This window comes from Budorcas taxicolor, chromosome 15 (assembly GCF_023091745.1).
Source record: "Budorcas taxicolor isolate Tak-1 chromosome 15, Takin1.1, whole genome shotgun sequence".
Lineage (NCBI taxonomy): Eukaryota > Metazoa > Chordata > Mammalia > Artiodactyla > Bovidae > Budorcas > Budorcas taxicolor.
Window position 1 is genome coordinate 5,276,208 of NC_068924.1, and position 19,353 is coordinate 5,295,560.

Here is a 19,353-nt window from a genome sequence, read left to right on the forward strand (position 1 = left end):
TTGGAGCTTATTTATTTTGAAGAAATGTACTCTGAATTGTCTGAGTGAGGGATGACTCCAATGTCAATCCACCCATTGATGGGTTAGATATTAATTGACCCATTGTTGGTCCTAGAATAAGGTCATATTTATTTTTGAGGTAAATCAAAGGATGATATCAACTGTGAGTCACACAAAGAATTTCGTATTCACAGGGCATGGCTTAAGGGCTATATAAAGAGACACATTTAAGGAACTTGTACTGGAAAGGAACAGGGTAAATCGGGTTAAGCTGTTCAGAAGAAGTATACAATGAAGTTTCTTTTGTTGATACTAGCTCTGCAGGTCACTGCTTCTGGAACTGCTCCACTGACTAACTATCCAAGCCCTGAAGAAAATGACGTGGCATTTGCTCAAGTAAGAATTGGCACTATAGAATTTATCTAGCCTGATTTTTGTCTTTAAGATTTATTTCACTGACCTGTTTTATTCTGAAAGTACTAGTTGAAAACTGTTTTAGGGAGCTATTGGACTTTAGCATTGTTTTGTTGTTGTCTTATTTGTATTTACTGCTGAAGAGGAAGAAAAAAGTGTCTGGGAAGAAAAAACTTTCCTCTACTTTTCTAGATTCTTCTGGCTGGTATAAAAATTAAATTGATATGAGACAAATTAACAAGAGAAAATCAAACAAAAGTTTCATAACATCCATATTGTGAGAGATTCAGGAAAACTGAGTAACTCTCCAAAATGGCCAAAACCCTTGCCTTAAAAAGGCATCAGTGTGCAGCTGAGTTATAAATATAGAGCTCCAACAGAAACCTTTCCACATAAAATGATGTATCAATACATGTATTTTTTTCCCAGAGATATTTGGCAAACTTTTATGGCCTCGAGATGGAAACAACTCCAATGACAAAAATGAAAGTCAACAGGAACATCATGGAGAATAAAATTCAGGAAATGCAGAAGTTCTTTGGGCTAAAAGTGACTGGGCAACTGGACACATCTACTCTGGACATGATGCACAGACCTCGATGTGGAGTGCCAGATGTTGAAAATTATCAACTATTTCCAGGGCGGCCGGTCTGGAAGAAACGTCTTGTCACCTACAGGTAACATTATAGCCAAGTATTTTTCTACTTTCCCCTAGGTCTGTGTTCTAGAAACTTGAGCCACTTAGAGACAGCTCTAAGTCTGGAAGTAGATGGGAAGCATCCCTCAATTATTAACACTATTCCTGTGTTGAAATAGTGTTTCTAAAAGGCAAAACCATTCCCTCAATAAAATTGTTGGGCTTACAAGTCCAGAACAGAGTAGGAAAGCCATAAATAAAAGAAGAATGAAGTTGGATCTAAAAAGAAGCAAGAGAAAGCTTTATAGACTATTTAGATGGATAAATGAAAAAGTCTGGGAGCAGGGGTAAAAGGCATAAGCCTCTACAAATGTAAATCTTTCATAATGGTGGCCTGTAAATCATAAATGAGTAGAAATCAAGTTAGATTCTGTTTAAGGAGTAAGGTGCCAAGGATAAATATTTCTGTAGATGAAGTGGGTTTTTCACATCTGGACTACCGATTTTTGTAATGATTCATTCCTGAATGATGCTAGCAGAAATGAAGTATTGCAATAAAACAAAATTAACACATGGTTTCTATGTATTTTCCTCTTTTGTTCTGCTGGTAAAGAATCAACAATTACACCCCGGACTTGAAGCCTGAGGATGTTGATGATGCCTTCCAGAAAGCTTTTCAAGTATGGAGTGATGTGACCCCCCTGAAATTCAGACAGATTCATGAAAACGAGGCTGACATCATGATACAATTTGCATTTCGAGGTAGAGAAATTGGACTTACATCATCTGTCTCATTTGGCGTGACCCAGGTGGCACAGTAGTAAAGAATATTCTTGCCAATGCAGGAGATGTGAGAAATGCAAGTTCAATCCCTGGGTCAGGAAGATCACCTGGAGTAGGAAATGGCAGCCCTCTCCAGTCTTCTTGCCTGGAAAACTCCATAGACAGAGGAGCCTGGCAGGCTACAGTCCATGGGGCCACAAAGAGTCAGACATGACTGAGCATACACTCACACACACACACAACATGTGTAGATAGACTAATTTTCTTTTTCTTTTTTTTTTTTTTAAACAAGAACATAGAGACGCCTATCCTTTTGATGGCCCATGGGGAATCCTAGCCCATGCTTTTGCACCTGGAGCTGGTCTTGGAGGAGATGCACATTTTGATGAGGCTGAAACCTGGACTAAAGGACGCAAAGGTAGGCTCCCCAAACCCCCAAAGAGTTAGAAAATCCTAACAAATTCTAAGTTATATCCTGTTTTTCAAAGGCCACATTCTGAGAAAGGATTATAAGGACAGGAAAACTTTTTCTGATTAAAATTTTGACACTGAATAAAATTGTAACACTGTTTCTACTTCACTTCTATAAATGGAGTATATTGAACTAGATTATTTTAAAGTTCATTTCCAAGAATCTACAAAGATAAACTAGTTTATTAGTATACAGTCAGGAACCTTAAGAACCATAGTATGGAAAGAAAAAAGCCATTATTTCGGGGATCAGTTTTTGGCAGTGCAATCCATAAACTTGGAAAAATACAGATACTAATGCTGTGTATCCCAACAGTCTTAGAACAGGGTGATCACGTGCATGATTCATTATATGCTGACAATTTCCTAAATTCGTAGTGGCATAGAAAGATGAAATTATGTTATAGAGGATTTAGAGATCTCTATAAAGAAACACAAGGTTATGTGGCCAGGTAGTCTCCTGTGGTTCTGGGTTAAAAATTCCAAAATGCCCCATTGATCATTTAATACCTTGTGTGTACTTACAGAGGGGATAAAACTCATCGTCCATCCCGGACACTGGCGGGGGAGGGTAACGAGCATCCCCTGTTATTTGGAGAAGTCACTATCCACTGGGAAATCCAAGGCGTCACATCAGAAGCCTTCCTAATATTCCTATTGGAGATTCTAGACTCTATGACTGACTATATGTGGAAAGGAAGGAAAGAGGCTATATGTGGAAAGGAAGGAAAGAGAAATTCATCAAGAGTATGCTCTACTCAGCACCATCATCTCCACCCCCAGCTGATATTGCTTGCATTGATGGCAATGTTTTTATAGACCAGAAAGGCTATTGGTTTTAGCTTACACATGGCCTAAGGCTTATGAAACCTTTGATTGAGAAGACAACTTTTTTTTAATTGTCAAAAGACAAATGATTAGGTTCTGGCTGAGCCTCAGATCTTCAGTAGACATGTTAAATTTGTGCAGATTTTATCCAAAGGTATTTGGGGTTTGTAATCTTTTCATCTGACAGGAGAAACATGCTGATTAGCCTGAAGAATTTTTAAAATTCTAAAGAAACTTAAGAAAGTAAATTAAATGAACAATTCCCACAGTCTTTACTGAGTTTCTATTAGGGTGTTAGGTGATGGGGGTGCTTAGATTCAGAAATGAAAAGGGCACAGTCTTGCCATTGAGAAATACACAATCTAAAAGGAAACAGAACATAAACAAAAATCCATTATTTTGAGATGAGAACCAATAGTGATCTTTTGTACAAAGTAGTACAGGAATTGAGAATAAAATAAATTCAGGTTTAGACCAAATTGTAAAAGGTTTTGTTTACTCTTCCCAGTCTTATGCAGAGTGGAGAGAATTAGTCTTTGTGTCTTCTTTTTCATTGTTTGGTAGAAGTGAAAGCATCTCTGCATTAGTTACTGGACCCATGTGTTACAGGGAGTGCTTAGAGGATCCGTATTCCTTGAGATCCCTCAGAGAGGTGTGAACTCTTTGCTCATCTTGGGTTCTAGAGAGTATTTCAAGATCAGGCTCTGTAGCAAAATGGTGTGTGACTCTAGGAAGTCAGTTCTGAGCTTCCTTTTGCCATAGAGAAAGAAAGAACAAAATGAAGGCATTAGACTATAACGAAGATTTAAAAAAATCAGGAATTTTCAAATCTTCTGAGAATTAGGAAATCTGAGAGAAAGGGCACACCCTTGTCTCTTACTTACAAAGGTACAGCCTCTGGGACATACAGCAAAAAAAAAAAAAAAAAAAAAACAGTTATAACTATAATGTGGTAGTGTAAATATGTCTAAAATGTAAATATAGTCTCTTTGATTTCATTGGGAATCATGTTTAGGAAAAGGGTGATCCAAGAAATTTTTAGAGCCAAGAACTTTGGATGTGAATCTTGGCTCAGGCACTTAATTTGTCATTTAATCTTGCTGATACTGTATCCTCATCTGAAAATAGAGAACAAAATGATTTCCTTTTGGTTGTATAAGGATTAGACATAACGTGGCGCTTTTCCCAGTGACTCACAAAACCGTACCTAAATATGGACTTAAGATTTGAGTTTCGTAAAGGAAGGTTACCAAAGACTTTTCTATATCCAGTGAAGCCTGATTAGGGGAAAAGCAGAACAAGGTCATGTGAGTTGAGAATTATTTAGGAGCAATGAACACAGCTGTGAGATATTCCGGAAGTTTTGACAATGGAACATATTTCATTTTTCTGAGAGTGCAGTGGCCCTTAACCAGAGGCAAACACTACCATGTGTAAAGTACATAGTTAGTGGGAACCTGCTGTATGGAACAGGCAGCTCAGCTTGGTGCTCTATCGTGACCGAGATGGCTGTGATGAGGGGGTGGGAAGGAGGTCCCAGAGGGAGGGGACATATGTATGCATATAGCTGGTTCACTTCGTTGTACTGTGGAAACTAACACAATATTTTAAAGCAACTATTTCCCTGGTGGCTCAGACAGTAAAGAGTCCGCCTGCAGTGCAGGAGACCTGGGTTCAATCCCTGGGTGGGGAAGATCCCCTGGAGGAGGAAATGGCAACCCTCTCCAGTACTCTGGCCTGGAGAATCCCATGGATGGAGGAGCCTGGCAGGCTACAGTCCATGGGGTCGCAAAGAGTCGGACATGACTGAGCAATTTCACTTTCACTTTATATCCCAATAAAAAGAAAAGAAAAAAAATATGTGGAAACATTTTTTTGGTTGTCAGAACTAGAGGGGAGTGGTGCTACTTGAATTGAATGGTAAAATGAGAGCCTTATAAAGATCTGTAATGCACAGGACAGCCCTGCCAACAAAGAGAGCTCTGTCTTGTAATATCGACAGCACCAAGGCAGAAAAAGCTTGCTCATGAAGGAGGAGGTATTTCTAAGTTTCCCTTTTCACAGTGTCAGATGTTGTGTCATTGTTCTATAGATGCCAATAGATTTCACTGGTTCTCTCTTAGGCCCAAACTTGTTCCTAGTTGCTGTTCATGAGATTGGCCATTCCTTGGGTCTTGGCCATTCCAGCGATACGAGTGCCATAATGTTTCCCAGCTACAGAAATATTGACTACAAGATATTTCACCTCTCTGCTGATGACATACACGGCATTCAGTCTCTCTATGGTGAGTTGAATTTCTTCACCATTTTGCCAAATAAAGATACTCATGAATAATTTCATACTATCTGCATTTGTATAAACATTAAGATTTATCTTCTCTTTGAACCCCATGAAAATTCTGTGAGGTATAGGCAACAGAGATATTATCTTCATTTTATGTATGAGTACCAGGGGACCTAGTGTGTTAATGCCTGAGCCAGAGGCAAAACCTGAGTCTTCTGGTCTGATATCTGTTCTTCCTATCCAGCATACCATTGTCTTTTGAAGAAGGCACATGGAGAAATAATCTAACCAGAACAGGAGAACAGAGTGATCAGATTTTTATTCTCCACAATGTTGCAACCACATGGAAGGGGAAAAATATTTGTTGTAGGAAATGTATGTTATAGAAATATAACATAAATTGCTTTTTAAGTATTTTTCATCAAGAACATTGAATGTTTTAAAGAGTGTTTCTTCATCTTAGAAACTAAAAGACATTTTTTTTTTTTTCTAACGCTTCTTGAAATGTACTTTCAGGACGTCCAGAAAAACACCAAGTTCCATCAAATCCTAGCAGTACAAACCCAGCTGCTTGTGACCCCAATATGAGTTTTGATGCTGTTACTACAGTGGGAGATAAAATTTTTTTCTTTAAAGACAGGTAAGATCATTTTCATATCTAACAAATATTAAAGGCTGATCCCTTAGATATTTGTGTGTGTGAGAGAGAATGGTGAAAAAATGATTTTAAACATGAAGTAGATAAACTCTGTGAGTTGGAACTTGGACTTGATTCTGAAGGCAATGGAGAGATCTTGAGGATCTTGAAGCAGGAGAGCAGTGTGATTATATTTGTTTTAACTAGAAAATTGAGCTGTAAAAAAAAAAAATGGATCTGAGGCAAGAATCTGGGTTGGGGACAGATAAGACAGGTAGCAAGGATGTCAGACTATTTTAATCATACTGATAGATTTAAATTAAGATGGGCAAATCTGAACTTAAAGCTGTGACAGAGTACCAGACTCAATTTTTGATTATAAAAAAGAGAATTCCAGGATGACGTATGGTTTTTGTCTTAGAACATATATTCAACCAGATATTGGATGGGTGGGGCAGTGGAGAAAATTAGTATTTGATAGATAGAACAAATATTCCCCATTATTGAGATTATGGAACTGAGAAGCTTGAGGTTGAGTTGACTTCCTTTAGGTTACAGAACTGGCACCTGGCTTGTGAGCTCAGACTAGAACCTAGATACCTTGGTTCCAAGCTCCATATATTTCCATATGCCAGTCTGCCTGTTAAGATCATTGCTAGTATCGGAGGTTATTAAAATCCTCTGCATGTGATTCTCCTACACAAATGCCCATAGAATAGAATGTGAAGCTACTGGAAAGAAACACGAAGTTCTCTCACAGGTCCTTCCCTCTTCATGGTTCTTCAGTCTACAGAGATTTTTTTAATGTGTTAAATGTTTCTTGTCAGGTTCTTCTGGTGGAAGGTTGCTGAGAGTCCAAAAAGCAGCATTAGTTTAATTTCTTCTTTAGGTCCAAACCTACCATCCCACATTCAAGCTGCTTATGAAATTGCAGACAGAAGTCACGTTTTTCTTTTTAAAGGTAATTCCAATATTTTGCTATTGAGTCTACTTCTAAGGAAGAGAACAAATTAAGGAAATAGTACTACATTTAAAGAACTTTATAAAAGGCACTACAGATTTTTATTAATGGGGGCCCTGAAATATAGCCCCAAATAGGGTAAATATACTTAGGTAATATGTAAAGCTTCTTGCAAAATTTTATAAAATATAAGATGATAATACTTTGGAAAAAAATACAGAGCTATAGAAGGTAAACCATGTTTAAGAATAGGAGTAATATATTTTGAATCTATGAAATAAGAATGATGACTTGTGCTGAGTCAGTATTTCTATTACTCTTTCTGTATGAGTCCAATGTACCCATTCTCTTTGTCTTTACAGATGACAAGTACTGGTTAATGAACAATTTGAAACCACAGTTAAACTGTCCCAAGAGCATACATTCTTTGGGCTTCCCCTCCTCAGTGGAAAAAATTGATGCAGCTGTTTTTAACCCACTTTTCTATAAGACCTACTTCTTTGTAGGTAACAAGTTTTGGAGGTGAGCTTTAATGGTTGATGATTTGACCCCTAAGATTTGTGAAACAGTCAATGAATGGGATTTTTCAGAAGACACCTTTTCTATCTAAATTTTAAAAAGCTCTTGATTTTCCTGGAAGAGGGATCAAGATAATATAGCACTGAAACAGTTGTTTTCAACCTAATTCTTTTCTCTGTACTGTTGGTTTATGATAGGAGATGAAAATACCTGTTTTAAAAGGAGCACTTTAAATAAAATGTCATGTTACTAATCACAGTGGAAATGAAAAAGAGTGGTGTAGATGTATGAGACCTAGTGTTTGCAGTTAGTTTGTAGGGCATATGCATTTTCAGATTCCTTTCTGGGACTGTTGGACCCCAAGGAGACAGAATGAGGGAACCATGCTGTGAGTGACAGCAGGTTGTTCCAGGTCTTCACTAACTGGAAGTTAGAGAGTCAGGCTCTAGCATGGGTGGAAGCATTCTGGCAGAGTGGGGAGAGTGCTTGATTGGAAGTCAAGAAGCCTAGGGTTTGAGTCCTAATCTGTGAAGGATTTAGGCCCTTGGTTTTCCTATGGGTACAGTTTAAACTCTTTCAGAAGAGAATAAGGCAGATTTTGTGATTCATAACCATGAAATATCAAGCTTAATGTCATGAAATCCATATTTTCATGTAGTTTCTGCTGGTTATTTCTTTGCTCAGGTATGACGAGAGGAGACAATTCATGGACCCTGGTTATCCCAAGTTGATTACTACATACTTCCCAGGAATTGGCCCGAAAATTGATGCAGTCTTCTATTACAACAGTAAGTGGGTTGGGAAACCATGAAAAGAGTGGAAATCCTTTATTAAAATACTGGATTATAGCATCTTCAAGATCAGAGAAAAGGGCTCCAAACTGGAAGAGAAAGAACTCTGCAGTTCTCCAAAGGGCCACAGAGAGAAAATCTGCAATTTTTTTGGCTAAGAATAGGTGGGCTAGAAGAAAGAGTGAGGTGGCATCAATGATAGTTTTATACTAGGGTGGTCTGTCAGACAGGGAGCAGATAATTCTTGCCACTTTTATATGTCTGAGTCTCTGGGATTTCCATCACGTCAAGCTGCACAGTATACGTAAGCGAGTGGATAGCAGTCAAGGCAAGCAGGAATCTTTTATACATTTTTATGTCCTGAGTTCTTTAACTTCCTTTCAGTCCCTTCCACCCTTCATGGGTTTTCATGGACTGAGTCTCAGGGTGGGATGAAAGAAGCTTGAATTTATTTGAATTTGTGTTTATGAATGTCTTCCAGCAAGGTCAGGCTAAGCAAGATATCTTTGGGTCAAGATATTTTGGGTTGTATTTCTATCCCCATGTTTTATTTACTTTCCCCATCAACACTTCTATGTACCCTACCTGAGTTCACTCTCCTCTCTTCCACTCTGAATTCTCCACCTGGAGCGTGAATTTTCAAAAACATTTGCATTTTTAAGAGTCAGTCTTAAAAGACCAAACAACCTTCTCATTAAAGATAATGAAGATATTTATGGTGAAAAGACTAGTAATAGGTAGATATCTGGGGGCAGGATATCTAACTAAGAAATCCAACTTTATAATCTTGAATCTGACCTTATTTAATCTAGGTTATCTTTTTTTATTAAAGAATGCAATCAGAAAATTAAAACATTTCTTTTTTTTTTTTTCATTTTTAGGGCACTACTATTTCTTCCAAGGATCTAAACTACGTAAATATCATGTCCTAGCCCAACGTGTCATTGAAAGTCTGAAAAGCAGTGCTGTGCTAGGTTGTTAGTAGTGATATAATTATTCGTGTTTGCCAGTTCACTTCAGTTTAAAAAGTATTTATTACATACTTGCTATGTGCCCAGTACCATGATATGGAGATATGTTATCATAAGGTAAAATCTATGGGCCATAGATAAATGACTATATAAGTAAGTGATTATATAATATATATAAGATTTTTTGATTTTGAAAATGCTCATTGTCAGAGATGCCTTCAAAGGCCAAAAGAATATCTTGGTTCCTAATATCCTTGAACTGACCAATTTTAATTATTTCTTTGGCTTAACTAAGTCAAGAAATGATTAGTCTCTGTAACCACTGTATGTTTCAGCAAGGGTATTATTTTAATTATTTGGGGCTAAAGGCAGAAGGAGAAGAGGGCAACAGAGGATGAGATAGTTGGATGGCCTCAGTGATTCAATAGACACGTATTGGGCAAACTCTGGGTGATGGTGAATGACAGGGAAGCCTGGTGTGCTGCAGTCCATGGTGTTGCAAAGAGTTGGATACAGCTTGGTGACTGAACAGCAACCACAAAAGCAGACTATACTTAGAACTTTTTAAATGACAATTCATGAAAGTAATATATAAATAAATCATATAATTATGGTGATAATATAATTTTGTTCCATTGTCTGTGTTGATTTTTCTGTTATCTTTTATAATATATGTATTACTCAAATAAAAACTTGAAAGAAAGTATTTGGTTTTTAAAAATTTTTTTCTTGAAAAACAGGATATGTGTTTTGAAAATAATTTTGGACCTACTATTAAATAATAGTTGGACTTCCCTAGTGGCTCAGACAGTAAAACCTCTGCCTACAATGTGGGAGACCTGGGTTCGATCCCTGGATCGGGAAGATCCCCTGGAGAAGGAAATGGCAACCCACTCCAGTACTCTTGCCTGAAGAATCCCATGGACAAAGGAGCTGGTGGGCTACAGTCCACAGGGTGGCAAAGAGTCGGACACGACTGAGCAATTTCACTTTCGCTTTCTTTCTTTTCACTTTCACTATTGAATAAAAAAGGCAACCAGAAACGGGAAAAAGTTATATTCGTTTTGGTCACTTGCCTAAAGCCATCTGAATCCTTGGTCTCAAATCTAGACAGCATTCTCCAGACCACAAACAACGCCAAGGAGCACCTGCAGTGCAAGCCTGGAGAGAAAAAGGAATGAAATGGGAACTTCCCACTTCAGTAAACTTTTCATCACAGTCATGTTGGGTTTCTCTTAACACACATTCTCTCTCTCTCTCTCTCTCTCTCTCTCTCTCTGGATTGCATATTTATTAAAATTCTCACTAACAACTTTTGGGTTTGTGGAATGCTCGTAGTTTTCTATGTATTTTCACACCATTGCTCATTGATATACTCAAGATCTAAGAAATGATCAAGCCTATTACAACTCAGGAGGTCTTACAAATAGCTGAGAAAAGAAGAGAAGCTAAAGGCAAAGGAGAAAAGGAGAGATATACCTATTTGAAAGCAGAGTTCCAAAGAATAGCAAGGAGAGATAAGAAAGCCTTCTTTCAATGCAAAGAAATAGAGGAAAACAATAGAATGGGAAAGACTAGAGATTTCTTCAAGAAAATTAGAGATACCAAGGGAACATTTCATGCAAAGATGGGCTCAATAAAGGACAGAAATGGTATGGATCTAACAGAAGCAGAAGATATTAAGAAGAGGTGGCAAGAATACACAGAACTATACAAAAAGGATTATCATGACCCAGAGAACCATGATGGTGTGATCACTCATCTAGAGCCAGATACCTTGGAGTGTGAAGTCTGGTGGGCCTTAGGAAGCATCACTATGAACAAAGCTAGAGGAGGTAATGGAATTCTAGCTGAGCTATTTCAAATCCTAAAAATATGATGCTGTGAAAGTGCTGCACTCAATACACCAGCCCATTTGGAAAAGTCAGCAGTGGCCATAGGACTGGAAAGTATCTTTTTTCATTCCAGTCCCAAAGAAGGGAAAGGCCAAAGAATGTTCAAACCACTGCAAAATGGTACTTATTTCACACCCTAGCAAAGTAATGCCCCAAATTCTCCAAGCTAGGCTTCAACAGAATGTGAATCGTGAACTTCCAAATATTCAAGCTGGATTTAGAAAAGGCAGAGGAATCAGAGATCAAATTGCCAACATCCACTGGATCATCAAAAAACAAGAGAGTTCCAGAAAAACATCTACTTCTGCTTTATTGAGTATGCCAAAGCCTTTGACTGTGTGGATCACAACAAACTGTGGAAAATTCTTAAGGAGATGGGAATACCAGACCACCATACCTGCCTCCTGAGAAATCTGTATTTAGGTCAAGAAGCAACAGGTAGAACTGGACATGCAATAACAGACTGATTACAAGTTGGGAAAGAAAGGACAAGGCTGTATATTGTCACCCTGATTATTTAATTCTATGCAGAATACATCATGCAAAATTCCCGGCTGGATGAAGCACAAGTTGGAATCAAGATTGCCGGGAGAAATATCAGTAACCTCAGATATGCAGATTACACCACCCTTATGGAAGAAAGAGAATTAAAGAGCCTCTTGATGAAAGTGAAAAAGGAGAGTGGAAAAGTTGGCTTAAAACTTAACATTCAGAAAACTAAGATCATGGCATCTGGTCCCATTATTTCATGGGAAATAGATGGGGAAACAGTGGAAACAGTGAAAGACTTTTATTTGGGGGGGGGGGGGGGGGCCTCCAAAATCACTGCAGATGGTGACTGCAGCCATGCAGTTAAAAGACGCTTGCTCCTTGGAAGGAAAGTTATAACCAACCTAGCCAGCACATTAAAAAGCAAAGACATTACTTTGCCAACAAAGGTCCGCCTGGTTAAAGCTATGGTTTTTCTCAGTAGTCATGTATGAATATGAGAGTTGGATTATAAAGAAAGCTGATTCTTTTGAACTGTGGTGTTGGAGAAGACTCTTGAGAGTCCCTTGGACTGCAAGGAGATCCAACCAGTCTATCCTAAAGGAGATCAGTCCTGAGTGTTCATTGGAAGGACTGATGCTAAAGCTGAAACTTCAATTCTTTGGCCACCTGATGAGAAGAACTGACTCATTGGGAAATACCCTGATGCTGGGAAAATTTGAAGGCAGGAAGAGAAGGGGACAACAGAGGATGAGATGGATGGATGGCATCACTGACTTGATGGACATGAGTTTGAGTAAACTCCAGGAGCTGGTGAAGGACAGGGAAGACTGGCATGTTATTGTCCATGGGGTTGGAAAGAGTTGGACACGACTGAGCAACTGAACTGAACTGAATCTTTATACCCACATTACAAGCTAGGTACCAGTACCTTGATCTCACAGATGAAAAAATGAAGTTCAGAAAAGTTAAAACGTTTGTTCAAATTCACATTAGGTAGCAGAAATGTTGCAACTGTGTTCAATCAAACCTATAAAACAAATAGAGACAAGAGTTTGTCGTGCCTTCAAATTAAATTCAATCTCTGCATTTCATTTGTTTTTAACATCATCTTAGCCTGGACTTAACCCTTTCCAAAATTTTTCTTTCTCAAATGTTCATATTCTTGAAAAGTGAAACCTGGATATGTCTCTTGTCCCAGCATATGTCTGGTGGTCTTCAATTTGGAGGTGCCTTTCATGAATTTCTGACCTTCTGACTGCCCTCTCCTCTTTCTAAGTCCAGGCTTTCCTGTCAATTATCTTCCACTTCTGCTGCCCACTTAGGACAAATGTCTGCAAGCAGTGAATATATTTTGCTGAGATTCCAAAATCCTAAGTCTTCTTACTCACCAAAGGTGGTCAATATTCCAATTCCAGAAAATTACCATTGAAAATCTTGCTAGCCATGAATTCGTAAGTGCTCATCAAAAAAACCATCTCTAAAGTTCTGAGCATAAACACACAATTCAGTACCTTTGTGGCTCAAAACATATTTCACAATCTTTCCTTTCTTTGAAATAATACTTTATGCATTTATAAAATGGGAACATTTTGTTCCAGGTCATGAATTTAGAGAAAAAGTGGAAAAACTTCTCAAACCTCAAACTTCATTTATATTCACATCTCCCTCAAGATATTTTCTTGTCAACTTGACTGTTCCAAAAAATAACAGAACCTGGGAGTAAGATTTTTGTTGCTATTAATAATTTCTTAACTATTTTATCTTGCCCCTAATTATTGAGCCAACTAGTATCAGATCATGCTCCTTCTTAGTTGAAAGATTATCAGTCAATAGAATCAAAGTGGCAAAGCAGAAAGAGCTTAAGTTTGGGTGAAACAATTCTCAGAATTGCAATATGCACTTACTGGCTCTGTGACACCAACTTGTTTACTTTCTCTCTGCCCTTTTTTCTTCATTCTTAAAATAGAAATAAAAATGTCTATTCTACCCCTCCCTACCAGTGAGCTGACACCAGCCCAGAGGGCCCGCAGACCCAGCCTGTGCAGCTAGCCCCGAAGAGACATGACCCCACCTTCCAGCAGGCCCACACTCACTGAACGAGACAAGACCTAGCAGCCATCTGTGCCAGCCCTGCCTTCCAGTGTGCCCGCAGTAGCTGGCCAAACCACAAGAGAAAGGGGTACTTCTATAGCTCGTAGCTTTGGTATCCAGAGTGGAGCATGTTGTTGAGCCTTATGATGCCACTTTTCCAAGATCTGGAAATGCAACTGACATACTTAATACAAACACAACACAAAAAATTAGGCAAAATGAGAGGGCAGAGGAAAATCTTCCAATCAAAGGAACAAGATCATATCTTTTTTTTAAAACAGAAGACTGTATTACACACTCCAAGAAAAGTAAAAGGCTTTAATTACCTAAAAGCATATAAAATAATGAAAGTTCAGAATCTTTATTTCTTTCTTCTAATGGTATAATTTTAATGGAGAGTAAGCGGGTACCCTACCACTAGCTCTGTAGGTTTATGTGAGTTAGCCATGCTTTGGTACATAGCCAACTCTACTTTAGCTATTACCACAATACAGTTTCATTCTGTCCTTCTTACATAATGTGACCTATCCAAAAATGTGTCAACATTTACAAATCATGACTCATAAGAAGATGACTTGTCTTAACCATGGCAAAGCATTGCCCAGGATCATTACATGGCTTTGTCAGGGCAATGAGTGTTACTGGTTACAGATAGCTGACCTAAGCCCTGGAATATAACACTTATAAATTCCAGAATTTAAGTAAATAATATATGGATAACTAAAGAAGTAATTCAGCCGAGTGTAAATACTCCAAACTTCTTCTTTTACAGAGGTGCCTACGGCACAGAGCAGAGACAACTTTTTCAGTGAGAGACTGAACAGAGAGACAGACAGACAATGATTAAACTATACACGAAAACAGAACTTTGACCCATTATCTGTAGCAGTCTGCCCAGGAAACCAATCCCTTTATGTGCAATAAACAAACGAGGAAAGCAGCTTGTAAATGCAGGAAGCTAGACTGATATCTCCAGTGACGATCTAGGAGGCTAAAAGGTAGCTTTTGTGACAATCCAAAATGTCCAACATTTGCCAAGAAACTGACAGGCTCTCTCATTTTTGTCTTATTTCCAACTTGGATCAATCAGAAAAATTCAAATACGTACCTCCTAACCAATAGCACAGCATGCCCACTTCTAGTTAGCCCAGCTACAGTGTCCCCATATCAACAGTTTCCAATCAGGATACATGTGAAAACTTCCTTTCTCCCACCATAATGTTTTCCATGTGTCTGTCTGCTTTGAGTTTGTCTGCCAAAACATGAATTTCAGTGGCTGACTTTCCTCTATAGCAAGCGCTGAATAAATAGACAATGCTTGGTCTCATTTAATCCTTGCTTTTTTCCATACTAGGCACAGACCTGTCAAGTCAAAAAGAAAGGAACTATGAATCAATCTTAACTGTGAAAAGTGACAGTGATAGTCATTCAATTCTGTCCGACTCTTTGCAACCCCATGGACTGTAGCCTGCCAGACTCCTCCATCCATGGAATTCTCCAAGCAAGAGTACTGGAGTGAGTTGCCATTTTCCTTTCCAGGGGAATCTCCTCAATCCAGGGATCAAACCTGAGTCTCCCGCATTGCAGGCAGATTCTTTAGCATCTGAGCCACCAGGGAAGCCCTTAACTATAGACTAGTTAGTCTCAGTTCTTCCCATTTTACAAGATTAATGGCATGCCATACCTTCTTCAATAATGGGACATTCTTCAAGAGATGGGGATACTGGACCACCTTACCTGCCTCCTGAGAATTCTATATGCAGGTCAAGACACAACAGTTAGAACTGGACATGGAACAATGGACTGGTTCCAAATTGGGAAAGAAAGGAATATGTCAAGGCTGTATATTGTCACCCTGCTTATTTAACTTATAGGCAGAGTACATTATGCAAAATGCTGGGCTGGATGAAGCACAAGCTGGAATCAAGATTGCCAGGAGAAATATCAATGATCTCAGATACACAGATGACACCACCCTTATGGCAGAAAGTGAAGAACTAAAGAGCCTCTTAATGAAAGTGAAAAAGGAGAGTGAAAAAGTTGGCTTAAAACTCAACATTCAAAAAACAAAGATCGTGACATCTGGTCCCATCACTTCATGGCAAATAGATGGGGAAACAATAGAAACAGTTAGAGATTTTATTTTCTTGGGCTCCAAAATCACTGCAGATGATGACTGCAGCCTTGAAATTAAAAGACACTTGCTCCTTGGAAGAAAAGTTATGACCAAACTGGACAGTATATTAAAAAGCAGAAACATTACTTTGCCAACAAAGGTCCATCTAATCAAAGCTATGGTTCTTCCAGTAGTCATGTATGGATGTGAGAGCTGGACTATAAAGAAAGCTGAGCACCAAAGAAACGGTGCTTTTGAACTGTGGTGTTGGAGAAGACTCCTGAGTGTCCTTTGGACTGCAAGGAGATCCAACGAGTCCATCCTAAAGGAAATCAGTCCTGAATGTTCACTGGAAGGACTGATTCTGAAACTGAAACTCCAATACTTTGGCCACCTGATGCGAAGAACTGACTCATTTGAAAAGACCCTGATGCTGGGAAAGATTGAAGGTGGGAAGAGAAAGGGACGACAGAGGATGAGATGGTTGGATGGCATCAACGACTTGATGGAAGTAAGTTTGAGTAAACTCTGGGAGTTGGTGATGGACAGGGAGGCCTAGAGTGCTGCAGTCCATGGGGTCGCAAAGGGTCGAACACGATAGAGTGACTGAATGGAACTGATGCCTTCTTATTATTATTTTTATCCTTCCTGTCCCTTTTCTATCTGTATCATCTCTTTCCTTATATGGGACTTATATCTGCAGTCCTCTGGTTCTCCTTATGGCTCACTTAGATTGTAATAGCCCCCATAAGCCAGTCAGCTTTACCTTCTTCTCCTGCTAGTCCAGCTCGTCACTACTACCAGATAAATCTAGAAGCAGTGTTCTCATTTATCTGGCAGAAACATTACATTGGAAAATTTTCAGTCTAAGAAGACAAGTGGCCTCAGTCAAAATACCACCAAGTTGCTTTGTGGATCTCAACAAACTAAGATCTTCCTTGATAGCTCAGTTGGTACAGAATCTGCCTGCAATGCAGGAGACCCATATTCGATCCCTGGGTGGGAAGATCCCCTGGAGGAGGGAAAGGCTACCCACTCCAGTATTCTGGCCTGGAGAATTCCATGGATGGAGGAGCCTGGCAGGGGGCTCTCAAAGATTTAGACATGACTCAACAACTATCACTTCACTTCACTTCATAATTGCTTTACAATGTTGTGTTACTTTCTGCTGTACAGTGAAGTGAATCAACTACATATTTACGTACATTCCCTCCCTCTGAGACCTCCCAACTACCACCCTATCACATCACAGAGTACTGGGCTGAGCTTCCTGTGTTTTACAGCAGGTTCCCACTAGCTGTCTATTTCACACATGGTAGTGTATATACGTCAATCCTAATCTCCCAGGTTGCCCCACACTCCCCAGGCCCCCACTCCCACACGTCCATTTTCTATGTCTATGTCTCTATTCCTGCCCTGGACATAGGTTCATCTGAGCCATCTTTCTAGACTTCATATATATACATTAATATGTAATATTTACTTTTCTCTTTCTGACTTACATCACTCTGTATGACAGACTAGGTCCATCGATATCTCTACAAATGACTCAACTTCATTGCTCTTTAAGGCTAAGTAATATTCCATTGTATGTGCGTGCCACATCTTTATCTGTTCATCTGTCATTGGACAATTAGATTGTTCCCATGTCATGGCTACTGTGAACAGTGCTGCAATGAGCACGTACTATGTATGGCACATAAAATGAAAGGGGAAAAGTTATAACATTGAAAACAAAATTGCTTTAAAACATACTTTTCCACTATTTATAGGGTCAGAGAAGCTATATTAGAAAAAAGATTTGGAGGCTTATCTATGCTTATCTTATAAAACTTCAGGAACTTGCAGTCATTTTAAAGAACTGGAAAGATATTTCTTCTCCTCAAATGTCTGATCAGGGACCAGAACATTTATTTTTCAATGAACTAGAAAACACTGAAACCACATCTCTATTGGAGGCATGTTGATTTTGGATGAGAGACAAGAAATTGTGACCTTAGATTTTCATACCCATCCAAGATACCTCCCATAGGACAAGTTACCAAAAGAGATGCTCAAACTTGCTGGAATTATTAAATTTCTCCTGAACCACCTTGGAAAATTACATAAAGACATACAATTGCCAATTGACCCCAAACGGACAATTTCAGAATGCATAGGTCCAGCTTTAAAACATTTAACAGAGTTCTTGTTTCTCAGTTTGTTTTCAGTTTTCTAGTTGAAAGGTGACTTGTCAGGTAGATTTGGCAGTATGGGGTTATGCTTGGACCATGCACCTTTTCACACCTATCAACCTTCTGCTTCTACTCTAATCATCATAGGAGAAAAAGTGCTTCACAAGCAATATTTTGTATCCTATAATCAGATTAAATACACGTCCTATTGGAGTACCCCCCCCAAATTGTGTGTGTGTGTGTGTGTGTGTGTGTGTACACAGTCAAATTATTACACCAAGCATATTACAAAATGCTGTCCTTCCTTCTCTAAAATCAAGTTGCCTGGAGCCACATAAAAGTCATTGTCATTGCCAAGGAATTTGAATCATGGATTTCAACACATTTACTACTCTTGTTGAGTGATCTGAGTCATTAGGCTTTTATAAATGAAAAAGATAGTCACCCCACTTGCAGATATTATCTGTTCCCAACTTCCTTTTTTCCTCTAGTTCACCTTTCAACCAATATGTTTGAATGATTCTATGGAAATTAGACATGAAAAATAATATATATGATCTGATTTCAACTATGGAAAATGTACATTTTAAAAAACCTGAAAGCAACATGTTTTATTTTTACATGGTGAAGAAGAAATGCTTCGCCTTACTAGTACTTCCTTTTGGCTGATGACATTCAAATTCATAGAAAAAATAGATAAAATTTTATAAATTGTCCATGAATGAGCATGATATAAAATGGAATACACAACTATCAAAAATCAGAAGAAAGTACTGCAAAGTGCTAATCGTATTTTTTCTCCTAGTAGCTTGACCATAAATAATTTAATTTCCTCTACATTATTATGAATTTTAAATTTTCTATAGTAAAAATACAAAATTTTATTGAAATATAAAAAATTTAATTGAAAATATTTTGTAGAACATGGATTTCCATTAATAACAAAATCAAGTAAATACCTGAAATAAACTAAATAAAACAAACATCTTAGTCACTAATGGCATTCCACAAAGAAGCTCCAACCTATCTTCCCACAACTTTATTTTTCATTTTTCACTACTCATGTTCATACACTTTTTACTTCAATAAAAAGTCAAACCTTTGCCATTTTTTCATAGAGACACTAAACTTTCTTGAGTTTGTACGGTTGTTTATCCTGTTCCTGGATGTTCCTCTATATCCAAACTATTTCAGTCTTCACTTATTTGTGACTTTATCCTAGGCTTTCTCTCAAGAAAATATCTTTCCTTCTTCACAATTCCCATACAATTTCTTTACTTCTTATAAAA

General features: G+C 38.3%; 1 protein-coding gene across 1 annotated transcript; it reads left to right on the forward strand.

Annotated features, from left to right (window-relative positions):
* The first annotated feature begins 291 nt into the window (after positions 1 to 291).
* Positions 292 to 9,307, forward strand: MMP12 (matrix metallopeptidase 12). Its single transcript, XM_052652909.1, has 10 exons — positions 292 to 396; positions 844 to 1,091; positions 1,665 to 1,813; positions 2,127 to 2,252; positions 5,257 to 5,418; positions 5,934 to 6,057; positions 6,882 to 7,015; positions 7,378 to 7,537; positions 8,219 to 8,322; positions 9,207 to 9,307. Exons 1-10 carry the CDS (start codon positions 292 to 294, stop codon positions 9,305 to 9,307), a joined length of 1,413 nt encoding a protein of 470 aa, XP_052508869.1.
* Positions 9,308 to 19,353: the final 10,046 nt, after the last annotated feature.